General features: G+C 42.3%; 1 protein-coding gene across 1 annotated transcript in view; it reads left to right on the top strand.

Annotated features, from left to right (window-relative positions):
- Positions 1-261: 261 nt before the first annotated feature.
- The window catches only part of SEMA5B (semaphorin 5B), a gene marked incomplete at both ends in the record, with an annotated part of 132848 nt that continues 120341 nt past the window's right edge, over positions 262-12768 (top strand). Inside the window, one exon of the mRNA XM_082056325.1 lies at positions 262-415. Within this exon, the coding sequence (XP_081912451.1) occupies positions 262-415 (154 nt within the window). The remainder of the gene's footprint in view (positions 416-12768) is intronic.

Here is a 12768-nt window from a genome sequence, read left to right as displayed (position 1 = left end):
CTGTGCACTTCCATTCTGCTTGAAATTAGAAGCCCAAATACAGTTGTAAATTGTGTAGTTTTTTGTTAGGTGCTGTTTGTGGAATATTATGCTGAATATTTAGCACAAGTGGGATTGGTATGGAAGGGGAACCTCCACCCTTCTCTACCTATGTTACGCACTCTGGATGAGCATTCGTCTATCTCAAAGTGGAATTATTTGTATTTCAGGTATCCTCCCTGGGCCTACCTTGGAAGCTAGATCTGCAACCGCCCTTCAGTCATGGTTGTTTCAAGATTAAAGGCCATCTCCCTGTCATTGCCAAGCCTTTTTCTTCTTGCTTTTCATCTCTCGGCATCACAGAATGTACTTGAATACTCTGAAGTTGAATATCAGCAATGTGTCAGGAAAGAGCACCCCACAATTGCTTTTGAAGGTAAGAGCTTCTATTCCTGTTTCAAGTTCCAGTAGGATGATCCATTTTGAAGTCCTTCCTGGTGGTGTTATGGATGATGGTTTAGTCTGTGCTGTTTTCCTTATACCTGCGATCCACAGGCCACTGCAAGTGGCCTGATGAATCATATTCCCTTTGATGCTTTACAGTGTTTTAACTCTGGGGTTTCACAGCAGTCACTTAATTCTGGCAGTTTTGGTACTACTGGTCTAAGAATCCCGATTTTCAATTCTGCTACAGGGTCCTTGTAATCTTGTGCCACACTGAAACTCTGTTTCAGTTTCCATTTCTCTACCTGGAATCAGTAATGCTTATATACCTCACCTGGCTGGCTGGATCCAGACACTTATTAAGTGAAAAGTGATAAGAGAATTTGAACATACTTGAATGCAAGAGAAGTAAATTGTTTTATAATTGCAGGGAGTGTCTGATCTTTGTTGCTTGTTTTGTTTTGGTTTTGTTGTGTATTTATCACCTCTGCTAGTAGTTTTTCTGTCTTTCATCTGGGCATTTAATTTGACAAGATCTTAGGGAAGTGAGAGGGGGCCTTTGTGCTGCAGCATCCTGCCAAGTGTGGGCAATCCTTTAACTGTTCTTATGGAACACGGAATTTCTGCTGTCCTTATCCCAGTTGGATTTTCCATGAGTGTACGTGTGCTCCTAAGTTGCTGTCTGCCCAGTCTGTCCACTTATCCACACAACAGTTTGATCATTATATTGGTACCACTATTTTTTTCTGTGTTCAGCCCAGACTGGTGTGTTAAGCTCATCATCAGCTGCTGAATCTCCTTGCTAAAAACGGTTTCCTCCTAAATGTTGAAATATTGATTTTGGTTTCCATTTAAGGCTTTGCAATGCATCTCCAGTTACATTCTTCGCTGAAGGCAATTAAGTACCTTGCAATGTGTCTCTCGTTAGGTTCTCTGCTAGAGGCAATTTAGTTGTGGTTTTGTGACCTTTGAGGTAGGGTTTCCAGGAAGAAAGTAGTCAAAGGCTTCCTTGCTGACCTTTCAGGGTTCTTCTAGAGAGCTTTACTCTTCTTCACACAGGAGGAAACTCTTGTCTCTTGATTTGGAAAGTGTAAGAGATTTCTTGTCTGTTTTCCATTATCTGTGCTTTAAAGGTTTAAGTGGATTAAAATAAATTAGCAAAATCTTTAAGCCTACATGATATGGCACTGGCTCTAACCTTGCTCCAGTGGAATGAGTAAATAAACCTTGATTTTATTTGCCAAGTAAGTCTAACCATCTGTTTGACTGCGGAGGGCTGAAAGGAGAAACCTGTGTGCTTAAAAATGTGTTGTAGCTCAGTTGGATATTTAAATAGATAATACAACCATGAGGATGTTATAGGTGCAGAAAAGAGAAAAATGTGTGCTCTTTCTATTAGCCAGGAGCACCAAACTTTGAGTTTACAGAGGGTGGTTTAGCAGGATCCAACACTGAGATCAGTCATTCTGCAGGGAATATTAGAGCCCTAATTCCTCATGTTGAGGAATTGGTGGACATTTTTTGGCACTCAATATGCGTGCTCTCTGCAGAAGTGATGGCTATGTCAACACACTCATTGTCTGCCAGTTTGCTTTGTTTTAATCAGGCATGAATTTTTCACAGAAAAAAATAATCTCTCCTCCCCTTTCACTGTTTTTGTTCCCTTCTTCTCTTTAATGATAGAGGGCAAAAACTGGTGTGAGTTAATTAGAACTTCACAATTATACAAAAGAAATAAAGATTGAAATTGCAGGCACATCAAGAAAATTACCTAGATTATCATTTGGGTCTCTTAAACCCAAGTTAGATTCAAAGTTTTGGTTTTTTCTCAGCACCTGTTTCCTCATGGTTGTTCATGATACAGTTTAATGCTATATTTTCTGCTGCAAAACTCATCTGGAAAATACAGAGGAATAAAATTAGAGGCACCTTATTTCTACTGCACATAATATTCAAGTTCTATGAAAGAGGGCTCAAATCTCCAAAATACATCTCATTTCGTAATATTATTTACCTTAAAGCTGTACCTTGCTGGGATGCCAGCACAAGCAGGTTTAGGCTGCAAGGGGAGACAAGCAGGGGAAGCTGCACCTTAGGTGCTGTTCTAATTGCCCGGAGATGTCTCTGCTGAACATTGTGGCTCATGGGCTTTCTGTGGGTCTCCAAATGCATTGTCCCATGGATCACCACCCATGATACAACAGGAATGACAAGCCAATGACTGAAAATGGCCCCAGCAGCAGCCATGGAGAGGATTATGTTACACCAACCATTTTCAGTAGATGGGCAGTAATAATAAATAAGGCCCCAGACCAATCACTCATACAGGATACATTAATTTACTGCCAGAATGAACAGATTAACAAAACAATTTGTGTTATGAAGGGGTTGAATAGCTTCTTGTTCATAGCCTTGCTAGCTGGGCTTCTCATCTCAAGACACATGGGGTATCGTAACATGTTTATTGTTCTCCAGTCATCAGTTGCATCTTGCTTGTGCTCAGCCCCTCTTTGTATTGTACTTTTCCTCCAAATTACGATATTCCTAACATCCAGTTGGCTGGATAATATCCTTATCATGGAATAATCCAAGCAAAACTCCTTTCTGTCTACTTTTAAATTATTTCCTGAGAAATTATGTATTTTCTATGTCTTATCTCTTGCTTCACAGAATCACAGAATCACAGAATGTTAGGGGTTGGAAGGGACCTTGAAATATCATCCAGTCCAATCCCCCTGCTAGAGCAGGAACAGCTAGATGAGGTCACACAGGAATGTGTCCAGGTGGGTTTTGAATGTCTCCAGAGTAGGAGACTCCCCAACCTCCCTGGGCAGCCTGTTCCAGTGTCTGTCACCCTCACTGAGAAGAAGTTTCTTCTCATATTTAAGTGGAACCTCCTGTGTTCCAGTTTGTACCCATTGCCCCTTACCATTGGTTGTTACTGAGTAGAGCCTGGCTCCATCCTCGTGACACTCACCCTTTACATATTTATAAACATTAATGAGGTCACCACTCAGTGTCCTCTTCTCCAAGCTAAAGAGACCCAGCTCCCTCAGCCTTTCCTCATAAGGGAGATGCTTCACTCCCTTAATAATTTTCGTTGCTCTGCGCTGGACCCTCTCCAGCAGTTCCCTGTCCTTCTTGAACTGAGGGGCCCAGAACTGGACACAATATTCCTTCCAGGTGTGGTCTGACCAGGACAGAGTAGAGGGGCAGGAGAACCTCTCTGGACCTACTGACCACTCACCTTCTAATACACCCCAGGTACCACTGGCCTTCCTGGCCACAAGGGCACAGTGCTGGCTCATGGTCATCCTGTTGTCCACCAGAACCGCCAGGTCCCTTTCCCCTATGCTGTTCTCTAATAGGTCATTCCCCAACTTATACAGGAACCTGGGGTTGCTCCTCCCCAGATGCAAGACTCTACACTTTCCCTTGTTATATTTCATTAAATTTTTCCCCGCCCAGCTGTCCAGGCTGTCCAGGTCTCTGGATGGCAGCACAGCCTTCTGGCGTGTCAGCCACTCCTCCCAGCTTAGTGTCATCAGCAGACTTGCTGACAGTGCACTCTATTCCCTCATCTGAGTCATTGATGAATATATTGAATCGTACTGGTCCCAGTACTGACCCTTGAGGCACTGCACTAGATACAGGCCTCCAACTGGACTCTGCCCCATTGACCACGACTCTCTGGCTTCTTTCCTTCAGGCAGTTCACAGTCCACCTCACTACCCGATCATCCAATCCACACTTCTTCAGCTTGCTTATTGTATCTCATCCACGCTAGTCAGCCATCTGTTTGAACTGATATCTCTTTGTATTTCCGTGAGAGGGGCAAGAAGGACAGAATACAGTACATGACCTACTCATTTAAGCAGAAAGGAGGCTACACATGCAAAATACCTTTTCTTTAGCTCTGTTTGGAACTGAAGAAATGCCTGTTTCTTTACAGATTCCATTCCCCAAACCACCTGCCATTACTTGTGACCTAGAAAAAATGGTCTAGACAAGTCAAGGGACATAAATTCAGGTCCTAAATATGCTTATTTGGATAAAGTTTGCACTGCCAGCAAAGATGTGTTCTGGGAAGGGGCTATGAGATGAGTGATTTATCCTATCAGACTACATAGGGATCATGAGGGACAGGTTAGGAATTTGTGCTGTGAGCACTGTCCTGTGTGTTTGCACAGTACCAAACTAACACAACAGCGCCCCAGTTTCCCTGGGGCTTATACATAATGCTCATTGTACAGTTCACCAACAATAATAATGTACCCAGTTTGGGCTTCTCATAATTAGATTGTTCTACTCTGTGCTTATAGCAAATCCAGTTAAAGTTTGATTTCCCTTGTCAGATCAATAAGAAAATGATCTTTGACTTCCCAGGAGCCTGTTTCTGGTGTCTTATTAGCTCTTGGGTTGTGAGCGGATAGCTACATTAAGGATCTCGAATGCTTGTTTGTTTTTCAATGAGTTAATAAACTAGTGAAACAAGTCGGATATATTCTTAGTGCATCCTTTTTTATTCATACACACATGTACACATGCGTAAAAGTCCTGTTTCACCGAACAGTATGTCATGCCAGCACAGATCCACAATAGACCACTCTGGTAAGCCAAACACTGAAGAAACTGTTTCTAGTTCCTGTCAGTCATGCTCATCTTTCTTGTCTTTCCCATATGTATTTTATAAGCAATAGATTAGTCCCTGCATTTGCAGCTGGGCTGTGCCCTTGCCATACTGTCCTGGTTCTTAGCAGTATCCTTCATTGCTCTTTCTTAGACAAAAAACACCTTTGCTGTTCATTAAAGACATTTGGAGTGCCTTTGTAACATGTCTCTTGGGAAAGCCAGAACATCTTCTGCTATGGCAACACTATGTATGATTCATTATTTCGAAAGTCAGAGCAATGACTGACAGGCGTGTGTGTTTGTAATGGGTGCAGAGTGCGTGTTTCTGCGTGTTTACCAAGGAAGTGCTTAAAAGTTTGCAAACTCACCTGTGTTGTACGAATCACTTGCATGTTCACAACTTGACTGGAAATGAGTTGTAGACAGGTTTCCACTTGCAGTTTCTACCATTATTTATTTCTCATTAGTTTATCCATTAAATCGCTATGCTCAGGAAAAAGTATGATAGACTTCCCAGGTCCTTCGCTGTTCTGTCTGCTAGAGCTTTCTCCCCTGGGCCATGGCAGGTAGTGTAAGCTGGAAGAACATCGTTTCACAGAATCACAGAATCACAGAATCAGAAAACGTTTGTCCCTGCTTTAATTATTGCAGCCTATCTTCATCCACAAAACCAGCTCAGCTGATCCCATGCTGAAGCACAGGAGAGAGGCAGACTTGCTTAAAAAGCTCATATCCCAGATCTTCTCAGGACTGCAAATCTCAGCTGTGTGGACTATATCATGACAGCTGGTGTGAGTCCTCAGTGTGCAGCATTTGACCCATTGTCTAATCCTCAGTCTCTCCTGGACGCAACAAGTTGCTCTGTCTGTTGCTTCAGGTTTTCAAAATGAATTAGTTTGGAGTGTATAAACTGGGTTTTCACTTCAGACTGTCTGTAATTATTACCTCCTACCCGATGAATATGATTCAGGTTGCTTGAATGCAGCCTGCCATATATTTTCTCAATATTTTCTTCCTTTAAACAACATTTTATTGAAATGTGGCCAGCTTCAAACACTGAAATCTGTGGGGAGCAGTTAAGTGTTCGCTTGTTGTATTGAAAGCAAAAACTGTTTTAACTTTGTGGGCTGAAGGATAATAGGGTATGATTTATTTCTTTTGAAGGTTCTTGACATTTTACCAAACACCCTCACTATTGTTGAATTGGTCACTAATACATTATTCACTTTACCGTATATTGATGGCAAAAAGCACATTAGCATCCATCAACTCTGAAAGCCAACTAGGAAAGCCCCTTAGGAAATTCTGACAAAGATTTACAGTTTTCTTGAACAAGTGAGATTTTGACAATCCAAACTGAAATTTTAGTTAACAAAGGGTGAAGATTGTGATGCAAAGTATGAGACATATATCTGCCTAAATGTCAAAGGGAAGGCAAAATACATTGTGGGAGAATTGCCTTCTAGCTCATAGCCTTGCTGCCCTTGGATTGCCACACAGGGAGCCCAGACATGAACTGGTGATGAAGTGTTGACTGGAAAGTGGTGGCATCTTATGGGTGCTACAGAATATTTGACCTTCAGTGCATTTCAGTATAGGTTTTGTTTCTATTAAGAAAGCCTTGTGGCAATTTTCTTGTTAATCTTGAAAAATGGAACTGTGGCAAATGAAGCTGATATTTTCTTCCTTAGGGTTGATATAGAATTTGTTTGAAAATTATGACGAATAAAGTCATAAATATACAGTGGTTAGAGAATTAATTTGCTCTCAGGCAAAACTTCTGAAAATTACACAAAGGAGCTGTCAATGTATTTTTCATTCCATAATAATAATTATAACAATAATGATGCTAGTTCTTTGACACTTTCCTATTAATGGTGTCCAAGACACTTAGCAAATAATCACAGTAATATTTGATTGAAAAAATTGTTCAGCGTTCTGTTCCTTGGGGCTTCAAAAAGAAAAAGTGTCTTGGAAGAGTGCTGTTCATTCACAAAATGCTTCGGACAGAGCGAATAGTGACAAGCAGGAGAGAAAAGGAAGACTTTATGGTGAAGCTTCAGGAAGCAAAGTGATTGAGTAACTCTTACATATTGGAGTGAAGGAAGGTAAAAATTTAAAGAGGTATGATAGCTCAGGTGAAGGAGCAGCCTCTGACCATGAGTGGTGGTGGTGATGAGGGGCAACGTATGCTCAGCACCAGGACTGAGTGATGTGGACTCACAATGTGTAGGAACAAGTACTTAGGTCACCAGCACAATATGCGTGGGCCAAGGCCATGAAAAGCTCTGGTCAACAGTAGAGTAGCTTGTTTCTATTTTCCAGAGGTACTGCTGGTGTAACTGGGGCTGACAGCAGCAGGTAACATCAGCATGTGCGTGGTCCTTTCTTTGGAACAGTGGCTGGATGTAGGACATAGAAGTGGGCTGTCTCTTCAGATCCCAGGCAGCATCTCAGAGAAAGGAAACAGGGTGGAAAGCAAAGCCAACTGCTTTTCTTCTTTTTCTGTAGTTCAGTGCAAACAAAGACATGCCTTATGGAGATTTCATTCTCAATTTTGAAGTTTACTTAGTTCCCTAACTGAGTAAGTTTGTGAACCAGTGGTATGGCAGACCTCATTTATTTAGCACGTCTGCTTCTGATGAGTGTTAATATATCACATTCTCCTAAAACCTTCCATTAAAGGGTGTCATTATGCTTTGATAAAGTTCACTTTACTACCAGCAATCTCATAAGAAATATTATTGTTTAATCATGCGGGGTTCACCCTGGAAAGCCGCGAACAGTCTCGGCTCAGTCAAGCACTTAATATGTACTTACCTTGAAGTCAATGGGATTGTGTACTTGAAACCAAGCGTAAGCTTGTGTGCTGAGCTAGGCCACAGTCAAAGTGCACAGCACTGAAACATCAAGTCTGTAATTGGGAATCCCAGCATATCATATTGTTTCTAGCAAGTTCTGCTACCATAGGTCCAGCTGGCCAAGTTGTTCTAACATGGTTGAATGAAGTGGTTATGAAATCTAACATGTTCTTGGGCTTAGTATAGGATTAGCTGGATAGAGGTCTGTGATCTGCAGTGCACACTAGACTGGGTTAGAGATTTTCATGATCACTTCTAGCCTTGGGAGGTGGAGGTAAAATCCTGAAGGAACTCCTGTGCTTTGACTTAAAAAGCTCTGACTTCATAGATCATCCATTCTTTCCTTTTTATAACATTGGACGATCTTTAGAATGTGTTTTAATGGAAGTGCTTGAGCTGCAAAATTCAGATTAGTGTTTTATACATGGGGATTACTCTGTTTTACAACACATTAATAAAAGAGGTCGAGGTCATGGGTGAAATGTGGTCTTTGATAATCCTTTTCTATTATTAGCCAAATTCCAATTTAAAACCACTGATCTTTATGAGAACAAGTTCATTTCAAAAGTCTTTCAGGATTTTACAGCCTGTGCTCCAGTTCATTGGTGTAACTGACTCATGGTGGGACCTTTGTCCACGGGAGTCCTCATAGGCCTGGCTGGCTGAAAAGCTGTGTGTTTGACTTGGAGTCTCCAGTTCAGTTTCTGGTGAGCCAGTGAAGAGGGTCACCTTCTGTTTCAGATGTTCATCAAAACCAGATGCATCTGCTTCTGTGGCAGGTCTGGGTACCTGCAGATGAAACTCACAGAGAGTTCAGCCATGATTTCTCTGTTCCCTCCTGCATTCTCGCTAGTGAAACCAGTTGTCCTGGATCTTCCACTGTCTCTGCTGGCACAAGTGGCTGGTGTAGACACGTAACTGTAAGAATAATAATTAAAAAAAATGCCTCCAAATATGGATCTTGAACAATGAGAAAGAAGCGTTTTTTTCCATCAGACTGCAGAGGCTGTAGAGCCAAGATGCAGCTTGCTTTCCTGTCTGAAAAAAGGGATTATACTGATCAGAATGTTGTAGGAAGCTGCAAGTGATGCATGAGCACTCACCTTATCTTCCTCAGCAAGGGAGATTGTGTGACAGCTGCAGGGCTTGTCTCAGTAAACAATGGATCCTAATACTTGAACACTCTGCAGTGTCCTTAAGAAAACAAACAAACTCTGGGTTTCCCAGCTGTGTGTGGCACTGGTCAGCCGTGTTTCAGAAGGTGGTGGTGGGGCACAGGGCTATGGCTGTGTGACATCGTGCAGTGCCATGTGGGGTAGCTGGCAAGATTTTGGAGGAAGGTTATTGAGGAGGGGAGGCAGCTTTAGGGGAGTACTTGCACCAGTGGGTAGCCTGCTGAGGAAACAGTCCTGTGCTGTGTAGACACACACCTTTGGTCCTGTCAATCCAAGTGTGGCAAATGGAACTCATGGATGTGCACCTGTACGCTACACTCTTGCAGCACTGTGTGATGTCCTGTTGCTCTTGATTGGCCATTGCCAGTGAGGATCTGTAGTGCTGTATGTTGAGTCACCATCCCTGGAGGTATTTAAAAGATGTGTAGATGTGTAGCACGTAGGGACATGGTTTAGTGGTGGATTTGGCGGTGTTAGGTTTATGGTTGGACTCGATAATCTGAAAGGTCTTTTCCAACCTTAATGATTCTATAATTCTATGGTTCTGTGTTAGTTGGGGTTTGAGATCTTGTGAGGGTCTGAGCAACAGGAGCTGTGCTGAAGAGGGAAGAGTGTCTCTCATGTTACATGACTTCTTTCCCAGTCCCCCAGCCTAAGGCCTCGGGACTCATCGAGTGGAAGCCTCCTGGATCTTCCCTGGGGCAGGTCTTGGTTTAGCTTCTGCCTGCCCTTCACCATGTGCAAATAGGAACCCAAGTGAAACAGAGAATGGGCCAAGGCTGACCTCTCTGGAACAGAAATGCTGAAGAACTATAGAAATGTGCAGTACTGGGAATGTGACTCACAGTCCTTTGTTCTCCTTCCTTGGGGGAGCCCCAGGACAACTTAACAGTACACTGTTCCATACTGGGAGTGAGCGCTAGTTCGTGCTTATTGTCTGGTGTTTTCTTCATCTGGGATTGAATCCCTCGATTCTTCCCCATATACTGGTGTGTTTTGCCAGCTGCTCCACATTAATAATAAAAAAGTAAATAAGCAGTCATAATTGTACTTTTGCAAAAATTACATTTGGACTAAGTTCTTTTTTCTCCATACTGAAACAATTTAGCAACACTTGTTTTGAAGAAATGATTAAAATTTATGAAACAGAGTCAAGATGCTCGGTATGCATCAGCAACAGTTAGTGCCTCCTGTGCATCGCATGCTTTACAGATAATGAGGCCTTGATGCACTCTCCAGTATCCCTAAACTTATTTAACATGTGGAAGCCCTGAGACACTAAATAGTTTCATGATTTGCCCAAGACACAGAGGACTCCAGTGTCATTGCCACTGGGCACTTAGGACCACATTGCCTACATCTCCAGATGTCATTTCTCTCTTGGGATGGATGAAGCTCAGCAAGATTAGTTCAAGGAGGAGCCGTAGACAGTGATGGGAGAGGCGCAAAATCACCTAGATTTGACATAACTTTAAATGATAACATGTCTAGGTTACTATGATTATTGTGATTCTTGTGACGCTTTGAAGGTACGACCTAAGTCTTTGGTTCCTTGTTCGATGTTTGTGTTGTGAGGGTTTTTTGTGTTTTTTATTTGTTTGTTTTTACCAGGGTAGTAAAAAACAGAGCTTTTTCTTATGTCTTCTTCCCTTCCTTGGTAGCTGAGAGATGGCACTGTTCCCTCTTTCATGATAACAAGAGAGAAAAAGTCTTATTCTTCCTTCTTCCAGTTATCTCTTATCCCCATGTTCTTGGACAGGCCGGAGAGGGTCATTAGCAATTCTTTCGGTTCTTGGATCTCATTGAAAGGGGGTGGCTTACTGCAAGCAGCTATCACAGTGACTCTCAGGACACTCATGGGTTGGCTCATTGTTTCTCTCATCTGAGGAGGAGTTTCGTAGTTGGCCAAGATGGGAAGAATTGATTGAGTGCACAGGAAATGAGGTAGAAACATGGCTGTAAGGTGAGGACTGCTAGAAAAGAAAGCAGGAGTGGGAGGGGAGGTGAATGTGGGGTCAGAGGGGTAAACTGAGTGAAGCTATGAAAATGATACAGCTGGAAGAACGTCTGAGTTGGATTTGGGCATTGAGAGGAGAAAGAAGAAAACTGCTGGTTTGGCCCATTTTATAGAAAGAGGTGTACTCTGCCAACAGCCTTCTGAGTCCTCACAACTGTGAGTGGAGATGAAAGATTTAAGAAGGCAATGAAGTTAGAAAGTGCAGCAGTTGGGATAGGACATATTTAATGTACAATTAAAGTATTCAATGGATCAGGTTAAAGAAAGAGAGAATACCAGTAATGAGGTGGAGGTGGTGATGGGAAGACAAGACAGCAGGGTGATATGTGTGTGTAGGAGGACTTTTGGGGTAAAGCCAGCTTGAGCTTTTAGGCCTCATGAGTAAAGCTGAGCTCTGAGTGCTGACACATTTGTTTGCTCAGCTTTGCCCGCACAGCAGAAGATTTCTCCTTCCCCTAATAAATTTACCGAATTGTGGAGTGGTTTTGTGTTGTGGAGGCTACTTTTGCATCTCGGCGTGGAGTAGGAGTGAAAGTTATTTTCCAATGACTAACCTGTGGTGTGACCTACAACAGAGAGCTAAAATTTAAAATGAGGCTGATATTAAAAAATGATTCATTGTCAGTCTAATAAAGATAACACTGTAAGTAGACCTTAGCTTCTGTACATCCTTGGACGTGTCCACACTTACTACATTTGAGAAGAAAGGTAGTAGCATGGGTAGTCATTGGCCTTCTGATGTCTGGGTACAGCCTTCTTTGCTTTGTCTCTGATGGATTCTGGTCAGTGGCCCACACAGAAGAGAAACTGTGGCCTCAGACTTAGCAGGCAATTGTCTGCTTCATGAAGAATGCTCTGAATACGGGAATGATTGAAGCAGAGGATGGTCTGAGATGGTATTAATAGATCTGATTCTGGAAAGGGGACATTTCGTCAGTGTATACCAAGAAGACAGCCTGAGGCCTTACCTTATGCGAAGTGTTTTGCATCTCTTGGTCATTGTTGCGATCCAGCACTGAGAGTCCTCCAAGCTATTGGGCTGCCTGAAAAAGATTTAAGTGGTTGAGTACTTGCAAACTGGAGTATCTACCAGTCACTAGACACAGTTTGCTCTGTGCCAGGGCTGAAGCAAACCAGAAGGAGAGGAGATTTTACAGTTCAGAAGTCATGGCGGTCATCTGTGCCTCCCCATGAATGGTTAATTACTCAGTAATGAAACACACCATGAATGAGTAGGCTGAGTTAAGAGAACTTATTAGAGATCATAACAAGGGAATAAGAGAAGCACTCAATGTGTCGCCAAGTTAACACTGCACAAAAGTAGGTCTGAATATCTGCAGAACAGGTATTTATTTATTCCCATTGAGTTTGGCAGGCCTTGAGTGTTACGTGTATGCTCTACTTCGTTGCACAAGCCTTTACTGTTGAATCAGCTTATTTTACAGGGACTTTGTGTAATGTATGTGGTTTAGTTTGTATTTTCTGGAATGGTGTCCCTGAAGCTCCTTCTTATTCCCAATTTTCCTCCCTTAAGGTCTTTTAATGGAATCTTTGAATATACCCTTGTTTTGAACAAAAAAAAGAATTATTCGTCCTGTTTAGTTTAGCTTCTTTTGCTCCAGACTAGGAAATCCACTCTGAGAATTACTCCGGAAGAGAT

The sequence above is a fragment of the Streptopelia decaocto genome (assembly GCF_964273445.1).
Source record: "Streptopelia decaocto genome assembly, chromosome: 6".
NCBI lineage: Eukaryota > Metazoa > Chordata > Aves > Columbiformes > Columbidae > Streptopelia > Streptopelia decaocto.
This window is presented reverse-complemented; position numbering and strand designations above follow the sequence as displayed.